Source organism: Mirounga leonina, unplaced genomic scaffold (assembly GCF_011800145.1).
Source record: "Mirounga leonina isolate KUSES-001 unplaced genomic scaffold, KU_Mleo_1.0 Mir_101595, whole genome shotgun sequence".
Classification (NCBI taxonomy): domain Eukaryota; kingdom Metazoa; phylum Chordata; class Mammalia; order Carnivora; family Phocidae; genus Mirounga; species Mirounga leonina.
Window position 1 is genome coordinate 16449380 of NW_023270158.1, and position 25390 is coordinate 16474769.

The 25390-nt window shown below is 39.6% G+C and overlaps 1 protein-coding gene across 9 annotated transcripts in view; it reads right to left on the reverse strand.

Annotated features, from left to right (window-relative positions):
- The window catches only part of DMD (dystrophin), a 1717438-nt gene that overhangs the window by 296256 nt on the left and 1395792 nt on the right, over positions 1-25390 (reverse strand). For all 9 annotated transcript variants that reach the window (XM_035001266.1, XM_035001277.1, XM_035001248.1 and 6 more), the window contains one exon: positions 12728-12874. In XM_035001266.1, coding sequence (XP_034857157.1) covers positions 12728-12874 — 147 coding nt within the window. The remainder of the gene's footprint in view (positions 1-12727; positions 12875-25390) is intronic.

A 25390-nucleotide genomic window follows, 5' to 3' on the forward strand; every position in this document is an offset into this window, starting at 1 on the left:
CCCGAGGCTTAGCCAACTTGCAAAGGCAAGGCTCTGAATACAACTAGGCAAAAAGTTTGATGGAAAGAGTATAAGGCAATCACTGGTATTGCGAAAGGAAAACAAAGTATGTGCAACATTGGTAAGTGACTAACAGCATCTCTATGTCTGCAGAATTGCACATTATCAGCTAATTACCTATTTTCTTCCAACATTCTTTTCACATGATCTCCAAATCAAGAAAAAACAAAACTCTGCTTCAAAAGATATTTTCAGACCTCTGCTATTGAACAAGATGGGGTAATAGGACCAAATTTACCCTCTGTCTTGAAATAACACCAACATGGATGAAATGTATGCAATGATGGAGTGTAAGACAATGGACACCAGGCAAAGAAGGATAGTGACCTCTGAGAGATGGAAAACATGAGGTGAGTCCCAGGACTGTCCTAGCTTACTACCTTGGGAGAGTTTCCAGTTCATAGCATGGGGGAAGAACTCAGGAGGATCCTGGCAGATTCTGAGGGTTCAGAAGGTGGAACTGAGAGTCCCAGAAGACTAAGCTAGCTAGAGTTCATAGGAAAGAAGCCCAGAGAGTAGAGTTTCACAGAGAGAACCCTGGAGATAGAGGGTTTCCCTCAAGTATTCAGTTGAGTAGTGATTAGCACGTGTGTGGTTAAAAATCACCAAGAGGGATCAGAGATAATAGGGTCCAGCACTCATACGGCAGGAAGGAGTGCCTGTTCCTTACAAGTCATCCTGGAAACATCAAGACTCACAGGGTCTTGGGTAGAGCACACGGAAGGGTCTTGCCTCACTAATTAGCCCTATACTGTCAGTCTAGTCCCACCTAATCTTAAAAGACCCCGAAGGATAGCACACAGTTTGGAAAGGGAGAACTGGAAATCCGTTATTGAAAGGTTCTTATACCATATGTGAAGTGGTCTAAAACCACTTGAAGGTACACTATGATAAAGATGTATATGTACCATAAACCATAACACAACCACTGAAATAAAACAAAGAGTTATAGCTAATATGCCAACATAAAAGATAAAATGAATTCATTAATTCCTATTAATCTAAAGGAATACAGAAAAAGAGGAACAAGCAAACAAAGAACAGATGGGATGAAGCAAAAACAAATAGCATGATGATAGATTTATACCTAACCATATCAATAATCACATTAAATATAAACAGTCCAAATATCCCCCAATTAAAAGAAGTCAGATTGGATTTGAAAAAAGCAAAATCCAATTATATGCTGACTATAAGAAATGTACATTTGATACAAAGATGCAAATATGCTAAAAATAAAAGGATGAGAAAAGTTCTACCATGCCAGCAGCAATCAGAAGAAAGCTGGAATGGCTGCATCATTAGCCATTAGGGAAACACAAATTGAACCACAATGAGATACCACCACGTAGCTATTTAAATGGCTAAATTTTAAAAATTGACCACAGTCAAATTTTAGAGAGGCTACGAAGGAACTGGAACTCTCATACACTGCTGGTGGGAATGTAAAATGGTCACATTACCAAATGTTTGGAAAATAGTCTGGCATTTTCTTAGTAAGTGAAGCACATGCCTACCACAAAATCTACCTGTCCCTCTCCCAAGCATTTCCTCAAGAGAAATGAAAACAAAGTCCATTCAAAGACTTGTACATGGATGTTCATAGCAGCAGAGAGTCCCACACTGGAAACAACCCAAAAGTCCATTGAAGGGTGAATGAATAAACAAATTTGAGTTTCCATAAAATGGAATACTGCTCAGCAACAAACAGGGATAAACTATGGATGAATCTCAAGATAATTATGGTGACTGAAAGAAATGAGACCAAAAAGACTATACATCCCATTTATATAAAACTAGAAAATGCAAATTCATCTACATTAATAGAAAGTAGATCAGTGGTTGCTTGGAGGCAGTGGAGGGGTGGGAGGGAGAGATTACCAAGGGCCATGAAGAAACTTTTGGGGGTATGGATATATTCACTATTTTGAATGTCGTAATGGTTTCTCAGGTATATACATTTATCAAACTTACCAATTTGTATGTTTTAAATATGGATGTGTTAATTATACCTCAAGAAAGCTGTTATCAGAAAGGGAAGGTACAAAAACACTAATTCAGAAAGATATACATACCCCCATGTTCACTGCAGCATTACCTACAACGGCCAAGACATGGAAACAACCTAAGTGTCTACCGACAGATGAATGGATAAAGAAATGGTATATATACAATGGAATATTATTCAGCCATAAAAAGAATGAAATCTTGTCATTTGTGACAACATGGATGAACCTTGAGGGCACTATGCTAAGTGAAGTAAGTCAGACAGAGAAAGACAAATATGATATGATCTCATATGTAGAATCTAAAAAGAAAACAAGCTTATAGATACAGAAAACAGACCAGTAGCTACCAAAGGTGGGAGGTGGGGTGTGTGTGTGAAATGGGTGAAGGTGAAGGGGGTCAAAAGGTACAAACTTCCAGTTATGAAAAAAATAAGTCATGAGGATGTAATACACGGTGTGGTGACTATAGTTAATAATAGTATATTATATTTTTGAAACTTGTCAAAAGAGTATATCTTAAAAATTCTTGTAAGAACAAACAATTGTAACTAGGTATAGTGATGGATGTTAACTAGACTTATTGTGGTAATTATTTCACAATATATACAAATACCAAATCATTATGCTGTATACTTGAATATAATGTTATATGTTAATTATACCTCCATAAAAAAGTGGGGGAGAAAGGGAAGCTATTTTATCTCATTTTCCTCCAAAGGTGACATTAAGTATATTCCTTGTTGTTCAGAGCATACTGATCATTAATTGCTGATAAAAGTCTAGGTTATGAGTGAATCTGGCTCACCATAAAGTAAAAGATAAATATTTAATTTTTGGTCAATTACTTTTCTTTTTGGAATCTTTGGAAAATTATTTAAGCGTTGGTTAACTTTATGAATCCACAGATCTAGGCATGAATACTGTTTATCCAGAAATGATTGTTTCATTTCCTAATTTTAACCCTGTGGTATAAGTTTCCATTTATTTTATAGTTTTTAATAATATTTTTGCTTCATTTCATGCATTCAGCAATTCGAGGAATATTTATTGAATGCCTACTATGTAAAGACACTGCCAAGTTTCAGTAGACACGGTGTTTAGCGCTCTGCCCGCATTGGGCTGCCCCTCAGGTGCGGGAGACGGACTTTCAATAAATAAGTCAACAAACACACATAACTACAAATTTTCATAAGTGCTGTGAAGAATTCAAACAGGATGCTCTCTGTGATACAGAGTGATAAGAAATCTTCCAATGTGACTTAATTATATGTTAACTCTGCAGTCCATTACTTCAAATGATTCCTAGTTATTAAATTTGCACAGTAGAATTTTACTACTCTGTTTATAGTTAGTCACAAGCTCCAGGCCATTTAAAATAAAAGCTACAGATGAATAGAAAAGCCACTTAGTTAACTTGTCTTCATCCTTTAGGCTTTGGCTGAAAGGCCACTTTCTCTGGGAAGTCTTCCTGATCAGCCTTCCCTAACTCCCACCCTCACGGCAACACACACACACACACACACACACACACACACACACACAGGTCTTCACTATATGCCCTGCATTTTTCTCTCATGACACCTACCACTATTTGTAATTATTATATGAGACATTTTTCTTTATTAATGAGTATCTTCCCAAGAAACTGTAATCACCATGAGGGTGGAGACAGTATCTGGTTTTTCCACAACTGTATGCCTATTATCTAACACAGCATCTGGCAGAGGGTAGATGGCAGAAAAATATTTATTGAATGGAAAATATTTATTTAATGAAGGAGTATTTCTGCTCACTTCAGGAAGAGTTTGGTGATTAAATCTTCCTGGTACTATAGATGAGAGATTTTTTCTCTCTGTCTCTGAGAGAGAGAGAGAGAGGTGGGGGGCAGAGAGAGAGGGAGAGAGAGAATCCTGGGGGCGAGGAACCCAACACGGGGCTCGATCCCATGACCCTGAGATCATGACCTGAGCTGAAATCAAGAGCTGGATGCTCAACCAACTTAGCCCCCAGGTGCCCCGAGAGATTCTCATTTTTAATCTCTGAATGATTCAGGTTCTGTGTTAAACAATCTATTCCTGAGACCGTGGTCTGAGATCCATATAGTCATCCTACTTTAAATCCGTATTTCCTAAAACTCTTGATGTAGGTGATTCCTGACAAATTAATAAATGTGAGGGGGAAGCTGTGTTTGTTGTTGAGAGGGCTGCATTGTAAATGCAGAGGAAGTACTGTCATGTCAGTCTCTCTATCAGAGAGGAGGTACTGTATAGTTGATAGTTCTGACAGATTCTCCAGCCAGATTGCCTGGGTTCAAATCTCGACTCTCTCACCAGCTACGTGAACTCAGGCCGCCTAACCTCGTGGTTCCTCATTTTCCTCATCTGTAAAATGAGGATAAAAATAGAATCTACTTCCTAGGGTGACTGCGAGGCTCACAAGTGTTAGTACATGTAAAAGGGCTTAGAAAAGTGAATGGCATGCAGTAAGAGCCACATGAGTGCACATTATTAATTTCAGTAAAGCATAATTCTCATTAAAATCAATCTTCTCAAATCTATATTGTTGGCCAAATAAAGTAGGGCCCTGTTGTAGAAAGAATATTTCTAAAAGCAGCATCAATTTCTAATTTATTATATTTTTCATCTACATATCCACCTTTGAAATTAATGAATATGTTAATTGAGGCGAGAACTTACATCCGGATGACAATTATTTGAAGGACCTTAAAGAACTGGTTAAAATAAAGAAACACTAAGATAAACTACAGTAATTTAGAATTCACTCTGTGGCACTGACCTTTAAACTCAGCATTTCTGAATTTCATAAGCCAGTTTCTTATGGAGTTACTTGTGGAGTAGGCTTTAACATTCAGCCTTTCATAGGGTCTGAAAGGGGGTTATTTCTAGAGGAATGCGCAGGGCAGGAGGAGAGGGGGAGTCCTCGGGTGGAAATGTGGGAAGAGCAGCCCTTTGAATGCTGTGCATGACGTAGCCTGGGAAATGTGAGCAGCTGCTGGGGAGTGTCACACGCCCAAGGGCAGTGGGAAAGGCAAAGAGGCCGACAGCCAGGGCAAACAAGTGCCCCAAGCAAGGGCAGGGCGGAGGCAGCCTGCCTTGGATGATGGAGGTCTGGCTGCAGAGCCAAGGACCCTTAAAAGAAATAAAGAGTAGAGCAGGGAAAAATCGGAGGGAAGGGCAAATGTCAGTTGCAAAAGAAGAAAGAAGGGACAGGAAAAGCGTGAGCGTAATGGCAGTTTTAAATACTCTCGATTGCGTGTATGTTGCTGAAAAGGAAGGAGCGACACCAAGAAAATAAAAGAAATGCGGACATCCATAAATTTTGCTGCTGTTTAAACACATTTGACAGGGACGTGTGACATGTTTTAAAACCACAAAATAGTTATATGGATTACCACATTAGCTAGCTTCACAACTAGCAAAAATAGCTTCCAATGCAAACAAATCAGGAATTAAGGAGTACACAAAGATCAAGCAATCAGATAACTTAACTTCATGAAGGTTTGGGTTCACTTTATAAAAGCCCTGAAAAATTAATATGCCTTGCATTCTCTTCAACCAATAAATATTTCTGTGACTTCCACTGGCTTCATTTTGTACCCCATATAATTTTTTTGGTCACACTTCCTAGATCATTCACGTTTCTCCGTCTAGTCCCACACATCGCAATGACCTTTTTCTTTTCTTTCTTTTTTTTTTTCACAATAGAGAATGCCCTTGAAAACTAGACTGTTCTTTGGAGTGCGGAGGCCGGACTCTGGAACCTCTGCATCATGTTACTTTCAAGGTTCCCTAGGCAATTTCAGTACCATTCTTCTCGAATAAAGTATCATTAGCTGTAGAAACACTGGAAGCCACACTGACCAAGGTAAATGTCCAGAAGGTTGACAGTATGCGTCAACCTCAGTATGTTCTAAAGCCCTGAGCTATCCTGGACTTTTGAGATGCACGCATTCCTCATTCCTTCAAGTCTTTAAAGGGATTTGTGCACTTCCTTTTTATTTTTTTAACAGAGACGAGGCTAAGCATAAATGAGTGTTCTCACTGAAAAGACGTTTTCTTAGAACTTAATTGTCCTTTTTTTCATGGGTCATTCTATTCCTAATGTCAACAAATCCTTCTGTGACCTAACCTTCTCTAAAACAAACACATTCTTTCCTCTTTGTTCTTCTCATTTCCTTCACTTTCAGCTTTTTAAAAACTCCTGCCAGGGGACGCATTGAACTCAGCATTGTAGTTTAAGTCTTTTTACTTACAGTTTAGAACGTGTTAGGGTAGTTTTTCCTACAGCACTACAATATTTTTGGTTAGTGGAGTCCAATCTTTTCAAGCCCGTGGATCCCTTATTAACCTTCCAAGAATTAGAGGATCCCTACTCGATGGAAGTACTACTTAAATCTCACCAGCTTCTCCCAGGACCTCGATAGAAAGACAGAATCGCAGGCTTCACCCAATAACTACTAAATCTTGGGGCGGGGGGTGAGGGTAGTGGTAAGGGTGTTTTAACAAGCTCTGTAGCTGAATCTTATCTATGCTAGATTTTTGTTCTTGACCAGTACTATCCAATAGAAATATAATGCGAGCTGCATATGTCATTTTAAATTTTCTAGCAGACACATTAAAAAAAGTAAAAAGAAACAGTGTTGGTTGTTTTACTTGAAGCAACAGGCTAACTTTGTTCATCTTCAAGAAAAATACCCAAGTATGAATAATCATAAAAAAGAAATGGGTGAAATTAATTCTAATGATATCTTTTACTTAGCCAAATACATAAAAATATTATCACCTCAGCACGTAACCAGTATAAAAATATTTTATTTTTGGTGCTGAGTCTTTGAAACCTGATATGTATATGACACTTACAACATATCTCAATTCTACTAAAAGGAATCTACGAGAAGTTTCCCTTCACCCTCCTCTTTCTGCCTGGAAGACAAGTTAAGGGCTTAGGTTTCCAGGTTACTGTAGCACTGTAACACTCCTCTACTACAGAATTTTCTGCATGGTGTTAGGCTTATTTTCCACAGTGTGACCATAAACTTCTCAAAGTGTCTTACAGAAGACACTTTAAAAAATCTTTTAAAGTTGTCTGTACCTGGCAAATACTTAATGTAGGACAATGGTTCTCAGAGTGTGGTCCCTGGATCAGCAGCACCAGCCTCACTTGGGAGCTGGTTGGAAAGGCAGAATGTCCAACCCCAGCCCAGACCTACTGAATCAGAAACTCTGGAAGTGGGGCCCAGTGATTTAGTAAGTGTTTAGGTGATTCTGATGCTTATGACCATTTGAGAACCACTGATAGAGGAAAACACATTTCCTTTGAGAACGGCCTCAGTCTCATCATTTTCTCCTGGGTTCTGTGGTCTAACCACAGGCAGAATCATTTTAGGTATTGTTCAAGAAATAGCCAAAAAAGAACATGCTAAGAAGACATTGGTAGAAACAACCCTTGGCCAACCAAAGGGACAAAAGTCAGATATCCTCTCCTTACCCTCAGTTAGTAACAGGTCCACATTATTTGTAAGAGCAGATGGCACAGCTCACTTAGGCCCCCTGTCTAGAAGGGACCCCATAATGCCAAATGCTTAGTACAGTATCCTTAAAAATAAAAAAAGAGTATGAAGAAAATGTTCAAAATCGGTCAACATATTTAAAGGATCAAATCCTGTGCTCAATGATGACAAGGACAAACACACACATATATAGATAGAAGCCTGCTCTGAAAACCTATCTCACCAAAGTAAAGATCATAAGCTGCTCTGCTGGAATTTTTAATTTTTCAATTAAAACTCTTGTTAAATTTTTAAAAAACAAAGCCATGCAAATATTTCTGTTGGCCACCTAAATATGATCCCATGTTCTTCCACAATCTTACTAGTCTGATTATGTAGACCAAACTCCTGGTCAGGAATTATTGAAGAATTTGTAAGTCAGAGATCTGAAAAGGTACCACTTTTATAGTATTAGTGTCATAATAGCATATTTTTTTGTTTATAACATGGAGAAAGAGTGAGCCATTACGGAAGTATTAAAAGAAAACCCATCTATAAAATTTTTCCTAAGATGGCATAAGCAGTAAAGGGGATTTTGGTCACTATGTCCTTGGACCAGATAGGATGATTACGGCGCCTGCTAGGTACACAGGGATGTGCAGAAGATGAGGGTCTAGATCTTTGTGACAGATAGTTAACACCGTTGTGAAGATGGAGTTAATGTAACTGTCTGCATGACTTTGGAAGAATCTTAGGAAACCTTTAAAAACATACATAATTCATGATACTGTCCTTAAACATATTTAAAGAATATCAGGCCTAGAAATGTCTTCATATTCAATATTTTTCAAGTGATTACATTCCAGACATCCCACAGTCAATAAAGCACGTACTCTTTATATTAAAGTGTATTTGCAGCTTCTGTTGCTCTTCATGGGTTTACTCGTAATGCAGAGAAGTGGTTAGAACATCCCCTAGCGGTACTTCCCTAGAGTTGAATATTCTCTGTAGTACTTGTGCTTGGTGAATAAAGAGTATGACTATGTCACTAAACATGTACCCATTGCTTCAACATTAGAAGTTTATCATCAGTTTAATTTTCTTCCCATTTGGTTTTGATACTCATTTCTACCGGGTCAAATGTTAGCATTGGTTCCACTTTAAGAGCTAATTCATTAAAATCACTTTTGGTTGATTTTCGTACAGTTGCTGTGTTCTAAAGACAACGAAGAATGTAATGCTTTAACATCTTATATTTCAAACTACATGTGGGATTTTTAAGGGGTACACTGAACTGGGCTCATTAGTCCACTGGTTTGTAAAAAGGAGATTTCAAAGTTAATATCCCTGAGAGTCACTCAAAAGAGGAGAGAAGCAGGAAAAGAGTGAAGTATTTCATACCCATGTGGCCCAAACCAGCTTTCAAGTATGACTTTGTGAAGTCCAAACTAAACAGGACTTTGATAAGAGGAAACAAAAGGGGCAGGGGGGTCGCAGTTCAGAAGAGAGGATTCACACCTTGACTGTGACTGGGACTGTGTCATACTCTATGTCTAAGTCTCAGTCTCCTTACATGTAAAAGGGAATAGTGATAATACGTAATAGTAAGGCATCATCATAACGCTATGAGGATTAAACAAGGGAATGCACATGAAAACTCCTCCTCACAAGGAAGGGCATAGGTTTCCTCTGCCCCAAACACGTTGTCACGTGGTCTAGGACAAACATCCCAACCAGTGAGTCCACTCTGAGGCAGAAAATAGGATTTTATTCCTACAGAGTTTCAAACAGGGAAACCAATGTCTCTAAACTTCTATTTGTGCATCCCAAATAAATTCAGAGCTCTCTATACACTATTTTTATGTACAGATAAATCGTGACTGTGTCTTACTCCGCTGTTGATGTCAAATATACATGGTTTACCTGTTTCTATCATTTTGACTGATATTGCACTCAGCTAAAAAACCCAGCATGGTTTTCTTTTAAAATAAAAATTAATGGATTGTCTAATTAAACCCAGGATATTCTGGTATCAAGTAGATACAGCCTGGTACTATGTAACTCTCTTTCTTCTATTACACTATTTTGCCCCAAGTTAAGAGGTTTTCTTAGATGTATATGCGCCTTCCCACTACTCCAACTCTCTATTTTTTAATTTTTCTCTGTCTTAGTAGACAAAGAAGCAGAGATGAATTTGTACTAATTTTGTATCATGATGTCCTAACTGACATAGCACTGTGATGGGCTCCAGCTTCCCTTCACAGGAGTTGGGTGACTCTTTAGTCAGATACATTCTTCTAATGGTTAAATGTTGTCAACAGGACATATGACTTGCTCTGCCAAGGGGATGAAGTTATTTGATGTGAGCCTCATTTCTTGGCATTGTTCACTTTCTGAACAAGGACTACCATTTATAATATGGCAGAGTGGTTACGATTATGGTCACAGAAAACAAATGGAATCCACTTGACTCAGTTATGTGCAACCCCAAACCTTGGATTTATCAGCTTTCTGCTGAAAACACTTTTCAAGCATATCCTTAAGGTCATGTTCAAAAATAGCAACATGTGAAATTTGCCACAACAAGAGCATGTACCATGAACTCATCGAGCTGTTTAGTATGAGAAAGCTGTGTATATGTGGGCTTGGGATGAGGGATTTAAAAGTTAAAATGAAAGAAGGAGAAACACAATCCCCACGAGCCATGTCTGTAACATGAAGAGAGGAAGCCACTGTATTGATTCTAAACTAAATTTTGTCATATGCATCTCTCCCCCACCCCCCCTCCCCCCCACCAAGATATCCAGATACAGAATCATAGGATTGAGCTGGCTGTGACCTGAGACCAAATGGATTGCCTCCTTTTATAAATGAGGGAATTAAAGCTGAGGGAGGATAAAGGTTTCTTCAAGATAACATGGTCAAAGAATGAGCTTCAGTTTGAAGTCAGGGCTAATATTATTCACTCCAGTCCTCTTTTTATTACATCAGCTCCTTTCATGTACTTCCCTATATTTATAACCAAGTCCTTATTCATTTTAAGGAATGAGCAAAACTTAAGCTATTAATATTTTCTCATACTTTACATCTAAATAAAGAATGTGACTATAATGGCTCGTTTAGGACTGATCTTTAAAAACTTTCCTTATCAGTCATAATCTTTGACCTCATCTGTAAGCTTATGTGCCATGGTCACAAATCTCATACAACATTCGGAAAGCAAATGCAGCATTTGTTTTTTTGTTTTTTTGTTTTTTAAGATTTTATTTATTTATTTGACAGAGAGGGAGAGAGAGAGAGCACAAGCAGGGGGAGCGGAAGCAGAGGGAGAGACAGGCTCCCCGCTGAGCACGGAGCCCGATGCAGGGCTTGATCCCAGGACCCCGGGATCATGACCTGAGCCGAAGGCAGCCGCTTACCTGACTGAGCCACTCAGGCATCCAGCATTTGGTTCTTTAAAAGAAATTTTAAGATACAGTTCAAGAGTGCTTGAAGAGAACAAATGTGGCCACTGCTTTTCCTTGGACATTTATTACTTTCCTTATTTATGCTTAAAGTGAAAAACATACTAAGGATGAAGCTGATAAGGTTTTAATAGTACTTAGCCACTATGAAACTAATAGACATAGAAAGGCATTTAATTGCTTAACTATATTGCTTTGCTTTAGTCAATGCCACTTATACCAGTCTACCATACAGATATTTCAAAACTATCCATCACAACAAGAATTAAATTATAGGAGATCTCAGGAGGTCTTGAATTTGGAACTTGTTTTTATTAAAGATCTAGCAATTCTTCAACAGGACTTTCAATCGCACCCCTAAATGGACTGCCAATACAAAAAGTTATCTGCTTTATCATTTTTTCCCTATTAAAACACTGAAAACAAAGATTTTTAAACTCAGTTTCCTCTCTGTCCTCAGAAGCATACTGTTTGTATCCTATGAAACTGGAGAGGGAGACAAAACAATTCTCTAATTCTACAGTAAAATCAGTTTGAGGGTTTGAGGGTATTTACACAGTGTCCCTCATGTGGGGAACATAGAGACACATTACCTTTTTTGAGTTCTTATTATGAGCCAGGTACTGTATTAACAACTCTACATGAATTAGTTTGTTTACTATTACAGCAAGCATGTTAGAGATGAGAGAACGGACAATCAGAGAGGATGAATAACTTCAAGGTCATTCAGTCAGTTTGATTCCAAAACTTGTATGCTATAATAATAACCATTATAACTGCAATAACACCAAGAGCTAGAATTTATACAACATTTACTATGTAACTAGTCCTGTTCTAAGCACTTTTCCACATCTTTTGACTTACTTGTTCTAATAATAGACTGGTATTTTAGAAGCATTTAATATCCACATTTTCTTCAGATAAAAGACCGAAGCACAGAAGGGTTAAATAACTTGCCCAAGGTCCCACAGCTAGTAAGTGTGACCTTGAGCATGCTTCTGGTCCCTATATTTATTATGCAAAGCTATGAAAAACCTCCATATATAGGTTTGTGATAGGATGTTCTTTTTATTTTTTATTATTTTTTAAAAAGATTATTTATTTATTTTTTGAGAGAGAGAGCGAGAGAGAGAGAGAGAGTGAGCGAGCATGAGTGGGGGCAGTGGCAGAGGGAGAAGCCGGCTCCCCGCTGAGCAGGAAGCCCAGCCTGGGGCTTGATCCCAGGACCCTGGGATTATGAACTGAGCTGAAGGCAGACACTTAACCAACTGAGCCACCCAGGTGCCCAGGATGTTCTTTTTAGAAAGATTTTAGAATATGTCTTCCCATTGACTGTTGTTTAAATTAGGATTCCAGAGGTAAAGATGTTTAAAGAATCCAAGCAATAATAGTACAAAGTAACTGTATGACAGTAAATAAGTCCTTCCATCATGATTCAGCACTATTTTCCATATTTATTGCAAGATATAGGAAAGTCTAACTTTAAGCTGTTTACAAAAATTATTACTAATAGGTTTGAAAACACTTATATAGAAACTTACTAAATAATATAAAATACCCTACATTCACGAAATATTATCCAGAACATCACATGAAGAAACTACTTTTCTTGTTCCTTACAAACAAGCTTTATCCATATATTCTCTTGTTGTAACAAGGAACTGCAATGCTCATAACGTGCCTACCTGCAGAAGCTTCCATCTGGTGTTCAGGTCTTCCAGAATGTTGACGTTATATGGTGACAGCTGAATGCCCAACGTAGTGAGTTGGCGAGCAAGGTCATTGACGTAGCTGACATTCTCTTTCAGAGGTGTAATTTCTCCTCGAAGCACCTGTGTGAAATAGTCAAGGGCGAGTTGGAAAATGAGAACATTTAAAGCAAAGAAACACACATGGGAACTACAAGATATCTTGTTCTGTTTGGGGTGCAGTGTTAGTGACGTTTGCTCTACTACAGTGGTATTGTAACCACGGACATTTGTGAATGGGTGAATAATAATAACTAATATTTACAGAGCATTTCTTAGGTGCCTAATCCTGTGATGAGCTCTGTCCACATAATAATAATTTTATTCCTACAAAATAACCCTATGAGATTGGTAGTTGGAGAATTCTCATTTTACATGTGAGAAAACAACTTGCAGAGGTTATATCTTGCCAAAGGTTCAATGGGTCAAAATTGAGGAACCTGGGATACATAGCCAGGGTTGCTTGCCTCCAGAGTACATATTCTTAGCTATTATATTATATACCTTTCCAAAGTAATTCTGGATTGGCAAAGTAACAGAAAAAATACACTGCTAGATTCTGAATTCTACTCATCTTACAACCACAAATGGATCCTTTTTTTTTTTTTTTTTTACAATAAAAGGATATACTCAATCATGAAATATTACATTCATACTTTACACCAACTGCATAATAAGTAGATTCATTTAGAGATTAGGGTATTTTGTCAATCCCTAAGAATGACTTCCTGGTCTCCTGGTAATTTAGTCCTTGTAGCAATGACTTAGGAAGGCTCCCATGGGGCTTCTCAGCTGTCTCTGAAGCACGAGAATGGGATTCTCTGATGCAATGCATCACGACAATCTGGTGAGTAGAAGGACCCTATGCAGATATGGGGAGGATATTACCATGCATCATATCTACCCTATTGAGATGACATTTATGGTTCTTTAACATGATGCATGATGTCCAAATATTCCAATGAGCAATTTCTAAGGGACAAATTCCCTCACTTAGGAGAACAGTTTGTGTAATGTAATGTCTTTGCACAAGGACAACATCACTTACTTGGGTATATGCGCTGCTTTGACTTGCTTGATCTGGGTAGGTGTTATTTCTCTGGTTCACTATGTTGATAAAACCACTGCTTACACTGACTTCATCTATAACTCTCCAATTCCCTCCCACTCCAAAGAAAAGGAGCCAGTATGTACATTCTAAATAAGAATGGCATTAGTCCTGTCAAATCAACCTGAATATCTCACCACTAAAATGTGGTATTGTATGGAATATAAGACTCTTATATAGTTCTTAGGTAATATAAGATAATCACTCTATAGAACTTAATGTTTTTTAAAAACGGGCATTAAGAATATTATATTAAAGGGCGCCTGGGTGGCTCAGATGGTTAAGCGTCTGCCTTCGGCTCAGGTCATGATCTCAGGGTCCTGGGATCGAGTCCCGCATCAGGCTCCCTGCTCCTTGGGAGCCTGCTTCTCCCTCTGCCTCTCTTTCTCTGTCTCTAATGAATGAATAAATAAATAAAATCTTAAAAAAAAAAAGAATATTATATTAAAGAATCATGGGCATCTTTTGGGAGTGATAAAAGTGTTCTGGAATGAGACAGTGGTGATGGTAGCACAACCTTATGAATATACTAAACACCACTGAATTGCACACTTCAAAAGAATGAATTTTAAAAAATTTTTTATTAAGTAAACTGTACACCCAACATGGGGCCCAACCTCATGACCCTGAAGTCAAGAGTCACAGGCTCCACCAACTGAGCCAGCTGGGTGCCCCTGAAGGGTGAATTTTATCGTTTGTGAATTATATATTAATAAAAAATAAAAATAAAGGAAAACAGAAGAAATCTTTCTATCTGACCACAGACATGCAAAAAAATCCTATCTGATGTATTCATCTTTATTCACCTTCATGTCAGTGGAATGTCATAGGAATCAGTCTGAGAAAGTTTTTATAGGGATTGATAGTAATATTATTACTATCATATAAATAAATATAGAGATTAAAAGGATCCCATGGAAGGAGGTAAAATCCATCAATGTAAATTCATATCTCTAAAAGGAAATGATCCATAATCACTTTGTTTTGTGTAATAAAAGGTTAGAAAACAGATTTATTTTAAAGATTTATTCATTTATTTGAGAGAGAGCATGTGTGTGTGCATGTGCTAAGGTGCGTGGTGGGGTCGGGGGAGGGATCCTGAAGCTGACTCCCTGCTGAGGGAAGAGTCCTGTGCGGGGTTCCATCCCACAACCCCCGAGATCATGACCTGAGCCAAAATCAAGAGTTGGTGGCTTAACTGACTGAGCCACCCAGGTGCCCCTAGAAAACAGATTTCCTAAATGTCAATGGAGAAACCTGGACAAGGGCAATCATTACAAAATGGAGGCATTCTCTTCTGGATAGTAACATCTGTTTCTAGGCACCATAAATAAATATCATATGAGTAGGAACTAGAAACAGGAAAGCATTGCAGAGATGGTGCGGCAGCTAGGCAGAGTCCGACAAAACTGCAGGCTAACCCTGTCTGTTAATCATCCATCTTCACCGGCATGCCTCTTAGCCATTGAGTATCCGGCTCAGTCACATGCAGGTTTCAGCTCCCTTTGGACTACATCATGTATGTGTTCAAATGCCTCTTATTGGAATATTTGGATTTTTACTTCCTTCCTGCAAAGTCCCAGACATAGATTTTAATCCTCCATTGGTGTTTTGGAAGATGAAGGCGATTAAAAATTAGGGTCCAGGGCACCTGGGTGGCTCAATTGGTTGGGCGACTGCCTTCGGCTCAGGTCATGATCCTGGAATCCCAGGATCGAGTCCCACATCGGGCTGCCTGCTAAGCAGGGAGTCTGCTTCTCCCTCTGACCCTCCCCTCTCTTGTGCTCTCTCTCTCTCAAATAAATAAAATCTTTAAAAAAAATTAGGGTACAGTATACATCATTAATCAGAACATTCACTCTCCTTCTCCCCATCTCTCCCCACCATCATGGAATCTGGTGGCTTCTGTTCTGCCCCGCCCCGCCATCTAGCAATTACAGTAGACGTTCTCTTAACTGGTCTTTACTTAAGACTCACCAGATTAGCCAGTCTTCATGCCTCTGTGAAACACAGTGACTGGGGCCTCTCACAGCCTCTAAATAAAATGTTAGAGTTATCTGCCAGGATGCATGGCCTTCAGCTGTCATTAGTTGAGTTGTTGGTTGTGGTATGGTCTCAAACCTGTCTTTGCCAGTTAGTATTGCAATTACATAATTTAATTAAAGATTTCACAAACCAAAGAAATTTAAGTCTAAGAGAAAATAAGCTATTATTTCTATGAAAACCAGGTTAAACCCTCTAGAAAGGTGCTTTAAAAAGAACAAGAGAAGTAAATATTGTTGAATTGGGTGTAGGCAAGGCAACTGTAAAAGATTAGGAAAATAATCTGAAAAATTTAGAAGGGTTCTGTATTCAGAATGACTTTCATGTTTCCTGATGGGTTCTGTCTACATGAAAGAAACCGGAACTGGAAATCACAAAGTCTTCATCATCAGTGTGATTTATGGAGAAGTCTAATCAGTGAACCTACACTTAAAGAAGAAACCTTCACACAACATTAAAATCCTGGTTGACTAAGATCGAATAAAATGTTTAAGACATACTTTTTTATGATTCCCTGATTGAACTGACTTTTTCAATTAACTGTTGAACTCTAGGTTCTGAGCTGGAATAGAGGAAATCTATGATAAAGTTTACTACCACTCCTTGACTACCACTATGCTACCATTACTAGTACCATCATTAACTAAGGGGGGCAGAAGGCATATGTTTAGTTTAATCTGGATTACACTTCTGTTAGGATCAAAGGAAGCTTTGATGGGGGTGGGGAGAAGGTCAGTTGGTAAAGTGATCATTTGGTGGGAAGTTTCATGCTGGGGGATATCATGATGGGACTGAGCAGAATGAAGAACTTTAGCCAGCTAGACATCATCATGAGGGCACTAAGCCCATGAGAACAGAGGAAAGAAGGTAACTGGAGATAGAAGAGAGGAAGAGAAAAAGGAAGTGGGAGAGTGTCCGAGTCAGTCTCCACTTTGGCATCTGGCCTAGGTTCCTGTGGCAGCTCCGTACCCCCTGAGGATGGCTCACTGCTGTTGTAGACTATCAATGCCTAGAAGTGTACCGAGTAAGAAGTATGGGTCCCTAAACACCGAATCACAAGACACCATGCCATGTAAAGACTCAGTACGGGGCCTGTGTCATTTAAGTGGATGTCACATTGTGTTTGACTATCTTTCCAACATTAGAGCTTTTAATATTACACATATAAATATATGTTCATATTATTGAACACCGAGTATGAAATGTCAAAAAAGTACGGTTAACTCTGAACAATATCCTGTGCTATTTAAATACGACTAGAATTTCATTAGATTTTATTCTAGTTTGGACGCAGTGAGTGAGAAAACGTTGAAGGGAGCCATTATACTGTGGGTTTTCTTTGAATCACTTAAACATCTGGAATATGTTCTCCATGAAAGAGCAAACCAAGTCTAATTTTATTATGACTAGTTTCATGCCGGCAGAATTTTCACTTCATTAAATGTTGTCTGATTATAGATATAAAAGCACTGATTTAGAATGATATATAAGTCTGATATGTCAAGTTTTTCTTCTTTTTATGAAATTAAATTGGTTGTCAGATTGTTGCTTATCCTTATGTAGTTAAAGATTTGTTCAAATACAGATTTAGGATTTTAGTCATCAACCATATTGCAACAAAAGAAAGGAATGATCTATTAACAAGGGAACATTGTTTTGGAGGGAGAAGCTTTGGCTTCATAGTTAAGGGACTATGCTGCTGGGTACAGAAGGTCAATTTAAAGGACTGGAAAAAAAAAGTCAAGGGACTTGTCCTTTGAGGGCCTCTGATTCCTCTATGAAGTATAAAGCAACAGACTGGGCATAAAATCGGTGTTCAACAAATATTCGTTGAATGAAAACATGAATTCAGGGTAAGTGGGAACATTTGAATTAGGTGTGACAGAGACCATGACAGAGGTTGACCTCAGAAACTAGTGAGGTTGCTAGATGGTGTCAAGGGCCCATTGGAGGCCGAGGACCAACATTTTTTTTTTTTTTTTTTTGAAATCTTGAACCTGCCCGCCCCATTTTCTCCTCCAACAGTGTTCTTTGCAAGCATGGAGAAAGCAGTTGATCCAGTCATGTCAGGTGTCTCTGTCAGGGACAAGGGAGTTTAAATTTTAGCTGGAATGTCATTGAAAAACACGATGGAATCTAAACTGGATTAGGAGGGAAGTGAAGCGAGATGAGGCTTGTAGATGGAGAGAAAGTAGGGGAGTCAGTGGTGGAGGTCCAGGACAATCCAACGAAGGCCACAGTAGGAGCAGTTGCACAAGCAGGCAAGGAGGGGAGGAGGCTCTGGGATGTGTGAATTAGCAATGCCACCTAGGAGTTTATTTATAAATTGTGTGACATGATACATATCACACGCACACACATATAAAGTGTTTTATTTATATATTAATGGGGTACTGATAATCTGAAAAACTTCCCTTCTTAGGGACATTAAACATTCTTCCTGAAATCTTAACCTACTAATTCATAGAAGTCCCATGTCACATACTAGAAATTCAAAATTAGTTGGGTCTGATGATGAAAGGCCATTCTAAGGCTATATACACTGTGCGGAGAAATTTACGTCACAAATACTACTTAAAAGATGAAATAGTGACTAATTGCTTGTCTCTCTACAATGAAACCTTATTGAACAAATGTTTGAGAACCAAAACCCCTGGAAAACAGTCTACAAAGAGAAGGCACTAGGAAAAGTCCCAGGAATTTTCACGCAGCGTTAGTAGTACAAAGGTGAGGGGGGAGGAAATGGATATCATGTCCTGCAAATACAGGGCTTGAGTAGTGTTATTAGAACTCCTATGCGAGGCTCAGGGAAGGCCTCATAGAACCCAGTTACCCAAGAATTGGGGGCAGGCATAGCCCAGCTGTGTTTTGCAGCTTCTGCATTTCTGGAAGGCTACATTATCTTGAGGGGAGTGAGTGCCTGCCACTGGGGCCAAGAGAGTCAAAGACCATATGCTGCTTTGCCCAGAGGATCAGAAGCCTATTGGAGCTTCTAAAATACCTGGGGCACATGAGCTACTGAAATGTCATTGGACCAATAACAAAGAAACACAAGACAAGATGTAGGCAAGCCTTTCATGAAATGCATCAGGCTTGGAGATGTCCGTTGTTAACTGTAATTCTTGGCTCTTTATTCTGATTGGTTCACTGCCTGATGTGGTGCCCAGGGTGGAGGTTCAGCATTTGTCTCAGATACCTACTGACTTAGGCTGGGTTTTGGAGAAGCAGAGTCTGAGCGATCTGAAGTGAGAGAGGCAGGCAGACAGGACAGAAAAGCTAAGTAAGGATGTGGTCTTAGCTGGAGCCCAACATCAGCTTGATCCCATGGGGAGCTCTGGAGTACAAATTATACCGCAGTTGGTTCCATGTTGAGACAAAGTGGTTGTCCTTTTCTGCCCCAATGTCAGTCGGTGTTTGGCCACTAGCTGCCCCCTGGCTGTCTGAGGGGAAAAGGGATGGTGTTATTTCCCAGGCAAGGCGGCTTCCTTTTGCCTGAGGGAGGTTTTCCGGAAAAGGGTGCAACTATGAATCTTTTAGCAGCCAACCCTCAGAGCTGCTGGGGGATGACTGCACCAGCTTAGTGAAGGAATCTGGCTGGGGTGCCTACAGCATCTACTACATAGACAAACTTCATCCAGTTCCTCAATCTCCTTTACCCTTGGATTTCAGAGGTCAGACACTTTTTTTTTGCAAGAGACTTCTTAGGTGAATTCTCATTACTAACATTATGAGGCTATCCCATAGATCTCCAACAAAATGGAGACGGGCCACCATTTCCATAATACTAACTCTGTGATCTCTGCCAAATGCTGAGGGAGTGTATGGAGCTGAGACATAAGGGGTAGTCTGCAGACGAATTATATCCCTCTGCCTTTCATACCACTTTTGCCTCTGGTAGACATTCTTGACAATAATTTATGCCATTGAAACATGTACTGTTTTTTACTAGAGATGAGGCCGCATTCCATTCCAGCATCGGTTTTTATTGTGGTAGCCTGTAGGCAAAATATTATGCTGTTTCTTTTCATTGTCTTCCCTGCGTTCAGCTTTCAGGGCTATTCTTGTACGTTTTCATAGTTGGGCATGACCACTTTTGACCAGCAAACAGAATAAGGACATAAATAATGAAACAAACTCAGAACTAATGACCTAGAGGTAGCATAATCAGGATGACTTAGAGGGTTAAATTAAAAAAAAAAAAGGCACCCAGATTTTAGGAAAACAATATGAAGTTTGTAGGCATGAAGAAATTCAGGGCTTTCATTTCCCAAACAATTATCAGTAATTATATTTTAGCTATGGTTTGCCCTCAGAGACACCACAGTTCCACATTTGTGGCACTCAAAGAATAGCAACTGCTGTGTTATTCCCATAAAGAATCCCCGTGTTTTTATGAAAAAAGGATCTCTAGTTTCTCTTCATTTTCTGGAAAAAGAATGCACACGCGAACACAAAAGCATAAATTCTTTTTTAACATTTTCTCATTTGCATCCATCGTCATTCTTCATCTTTTCGGACATGGCTTCACTATGAAGCTCATAACCTCAAGGTTCTGAGAGTAAGAGCTGAATTACAGCTCTACCACACTAATAATGCCTATCTTCTTTTTTATGCATGTTGTTCATTTTGCCTTCACAGATATAAATTAGAAATGAGAAACAAGACAAAATTGATCACGAAGGACAGGTGTCTACTTAAAAGAACAAGTTGTACACATCTAGTGACTTTAATTTCCTTGGAAACTTATTTCTGTAATCCTAACTGTGAAACCTAATTATTTTCTCTTCACAGAAAAAAAGAAGCAAACAAACCAAAAAACCCCAAACAAAAACATTTCCAGTTTTCCACAGCTTTTGCATGACATAGTTAAAAGAAATAAGAAGGTCAATCACGTGTGTTCTGCAGAGGCTAAATGCAAAATATGCACAATTAAAATAAGAAGGTCTCGGGCGCCTGGGTGGCTCAGATGGTTAAGCGTCTGCCTTCGGCTCAGGTCATGATCCCAGGGTCCTGGGATCGAGTCCCGCATCGGGCTCCCTGCTCCTTGGGAGCCTGCTTCTCCCTCTGCTTCTCTCTCTCTCTCTCTCTCTCTCTCTCTCTGTCTCTCATGAATAAATAAATAAAATCTTAAAAAAAAAATAAAATAAAATAAGAAGGTCTCTAATGAGTATAAATAAATCATTCAAGCAAGCCATGTTTTTAGGCTGCTAAGGAAACAGAAGAAATGCCAATATTTTCTATCTGAGAAATTTTAATTATATGTGACAAAACATCAAGTGAAATGTCAGTTAATGAAATCTGTTTAACTTATTTAAAAATAAGTAATAATCCATAAGCCTTGAAAAATATCAACCACAAGGACATTGATATTCAAATTCGGGAGTTATTTTAGACAGCTTAGGTTTTACAGTTAACAGGTTTTTGGATTTGCAAATGGATCTGACAGTCTAAAATGTTCATGGTCTGTGTCCACATTTACTACTGCTGCCCCGTCTTGCTCTCACCTTTCCCTACAAGGCTCCAACCTCCCCGTAAGGCAGGGATTCTCACTAAGAGCGTGCCCCAATGTCACTGCAGAGCATTCGTTAATGCAGAGCCTACAAGCTCCTGCCCCCAGTGTTTTATTTATTTGTTTGTTTGTTTAAAGATTATTTTATTTATTTATTTATTTATTTGAGAGAGAGAGAGAGAGAGAGAGAATACAAGTGGGGGGGAGAAATGGAGAGAGAGAGGGAGAGAGAATCTGAAGCAGACTCTGAGCTGAGTTCAGAGCCCAACGCAGGGCTCGATCTCATGACCCTGAGATCATGACCTGAGCCGAAACCAAGAGTCAGACACCCCACCAACTGAGCCACCCGGGTGCCCCTTGTCTTCAGTGTTTTTGATTCTGTAGGCCCAGGGTGGGCTTGAGATGTAGGCATTTTTTTTTTAAAGATTTTATTTATTTATTTGAGAGAGAGAGAATGAGAGACAGAGAGCATGAGAGGGAGGAGGGTCAGAGGGAGAAGCAGACTCCCTGCCGAGCAGGGAGCCCGATGTGGGACTCGATCCCGGGACTCCAGGATCATGACCTGAGCCGAAGGCAGTCGCTTAACCAACTGAGCCACCCAGGCGCCCAGAGATGTAGGCATTTTTAACAAGAACTTGGAAAATGCTGTGTTCCTAGAACTGACCAAACTTATTCTTGGCTTAGAGCCTTCGTGTATGCTATTCCCTCAGCCTGGACTTTTACATCTGTACTCTCTGCCCGGCTGGCTTTCATTCATGAACCTCAGATCTCACTGAATGGGACCGTGAAAATGAGCCCATCCCTGGTTTCCCTGTTTAAAGAGAGCTCTCCCTATATCTCTCCCTCTTAGCACCCTTCCTTCTTGGCCCAGTTAGCAATTTCAAAGTGCATATACATTTGCCTATTTATTAATTCATCATCTATCCCATCCCAAGACTCTAATCTTCATTAAGGCAATTCTATATTATTTTTTTCACCAGGGTATGCCTGGATCCAGCACATGATAATCCCTCAATACAATTTTATTAAAGAAGAAACAATCAAGAGAATTAGGCCTTTTTGCATTAATTGCTAATACTTCAGACCAACAGCTATTCTCAAATTACTTCATCACCACAGTTTCCTATAAAAATCTGACACTGAATTCTTAAATAAAAGAAGCCAGCTTAGAGGTGCCTGGGTGGCTCAGTCCAGGGTCCTGGGATCGAGCCCTGCATCGGGCTCCCTGCTCAGCGGGGAGTCTGCTTCTCCCTCTCCCTCTGCCTCACCCTCTGCTTGTGCTCTCTCTCTGTCAAATAAGTAAATACAATCTTTAAAAAAAGAAGCCAGCTTATGTACTTCAGCTTCCATAACCGAATTCTTTAGCTCGGTTACTCGATTTATTTTCTGTTTTTTTAAAAGGCATTTTTTTTCTTTTTTTTTTTTTAAAGATTTTATTTATTTATTCATGAGAGACAGAGAGAGAGAGAGAGAGAGACAGACGCTTAACCCACTGAGCCACCCAGGCGTCCCAACTCGATTTATTTTATGTTGGAGCCTGTGCTCATTTCTGACATACCTCTAAGCCTCTGAGCAAGAACATCATATTCTCATTTTGGGTGCCAACCAGAGAGTTTTCAGAGAAATAGAGCAAGTAGGAAAAAAGGAGAAGTAATCTCTTTAAGGAAAATATGTTCTGCTGATGGTGATACACCTTGGCATAGTCTTCTGGAGGGCACTGTGGCAAGGCTGAATAAAAACTTTAAGAATATTTATATAGGAAAAGATACAAAGCTCCAAGCCAGGGTTTCCATGTGTAGTCGTAGAGTGTTCGGCCCAAGTGGACCAAGGGGGCTGAAATCCAACCCGGGCTCTACTGCTAAACTGGTGAGCCTTGGCATAGAAGGCTATCTCTTCAAAGACAGAGATACCTTTGTCTACTTTGCTCAACATTTACTTTATAGATGTTGGGGTTGAGAAGAGGGATGATCTGCGTCTCCCTCTCTCTCACTCTGTCTTTCCCTCTCTCCTCTTCTCTCTCATGTTTGGGGTTTTCTACTAGAGAAAAAATTCATTTACAACTATTTGCATGCATTTCCTCTAGTGTACAATGGGGATAGGAACATGGCCACCTCAGGACTGTTGCAAAGATGAATGAGAAGTTTGGCTCTATTTCTCCTTCTTTTACTCCACCTACAACTGGTTAAGCATTGCGTCAGGCAACGTGGGGAACACCAAGTCACACAAGGTCTTATCTGGTCTGGTTCAGGGAGACTCTGCAAAGCAGAGGGTAGTAAGCTCATCCCTGAGAGCCACAGACTTAGATCCTTTTTCGGGCAGCTGCGGCACTGGAGCTAACTTCGAATACCTCCTCTGGGGTGGAGCAGGGGGAGTCCTGTCTTTCTTCCTTCCTCTATCATGTCCCTTTGGAAGGTCTCCTTGAACTAGACGTAAAACCGGTAAAGGAAGAGGAAGCATGGTAAGAGGAGAGAAGATACTTGTTTAGAGCCTGAACGAAGGGTAAGAAGTAGAAAAGCTTAATGTGTTTGGGGAAGGACAAATAGTCTTTAATAAGGTGAAGCATGAAGTACAGGGAAGTTGTGGAAAACTAAATCGTGGTTTTTTTTTTTTTAAGATTTTATTTATTTATTTATTTATTTAAGAGTGAGCAGAGAGAGAGAGAGAGAGAGAGAGCGCACTTAGAAGTGGGGGAAGGAGCAGAGGGAGAGAGAATCTGAAGCAGACTCTGTACTCAGCTCAGCGTGGAGCCTGGCTGGGGCTTGATCCCGTGACCTTGAGATCATGACCTGAGCCGAAATCAAAAGTCCAACACCCTACTGACTGAGCGGCCCAGGCGCCCTTCGTGGGTGTTTTCTTGGAGCGGTGTTGTGGTGGGTATGAACGAGCAGCCTTTGCAGGCCAGATAATGAAGGTTTCTGCAAAGGGGAATTGGCATATTCTCAGCAACTCTTTTAGTTAGATTTTATGACTACTCAGTCGAAACCACTTACGTTATATCTACTATGTAGTATGCATATACGTACTCTGTATATGTGTACTACTCACTGGGAAAACGGGCCTCCTGCCAGACTCACATTCATGACCAGAGATACACATTCCGTGGGTTATGGAAAGAACAGTTGTAATCATGCTATGAGAAGTTGTGTCACACAGAGGAGACTGAGGCAGGTCAGGAGCAACTCCCTGAGTAGATAAAGTGGGGAATCACAGTAGGGTCATGCTCTTCCGGGGCCTGGCACGTTCATCTAGAAAATCTCAGGTAGACCAGTGTAAGCCTGCGGTCATTTCAGAAAGGAGAAAAGAGTGAAAATGAGTGCCTGTAGATTCGGGCAAGAAGTAACAATGGCTCAAATTAGAATGGTGGCAAATGGGAGCAAAGCATCTGTAAAATAATTTGTACAGGTCTTATGTGTCTGAAAGAGACCATTTTGTCCCATGCTTTTGTGCAAGTTTATTTATTCACTCATTCCAAAAAATATTATTGAGCACCTATTTATGCCAAGGAATATTTAAGCACCAGGGAAATGGCAGTGTACAAAAGAGACCACGTTCCTGTAACTGTGCAACCTAACTCTAATGGTTAGGATTTTATTTAAATGGTGATTGTTATTACACAAGGCTTATAAATAAACAAATCCCAAGTCAAAACGTACCCCTTGCTACCGAATGTCACATTTTGGATCAAGCAAAGGCAGGACAAAGTATGGTATGGTCTTGTACGTAGTAGCTCCTGAGAGATACTTTTTTGCTGTTAAGACGAATCAAGCTACCTCGGCATGCATGAATAATAATTAATCGAGGAATCTAGGGTTGTGAGGTTACCTGTGTGATATGCTACACCTAGTTTGCTTTATACTGGGCACAATTATTTCATTTTACTTCCATGGGGAAGGTACTCACTACTGAAACAAAATGAATTTTTGCTGAATTGATTTTCCAG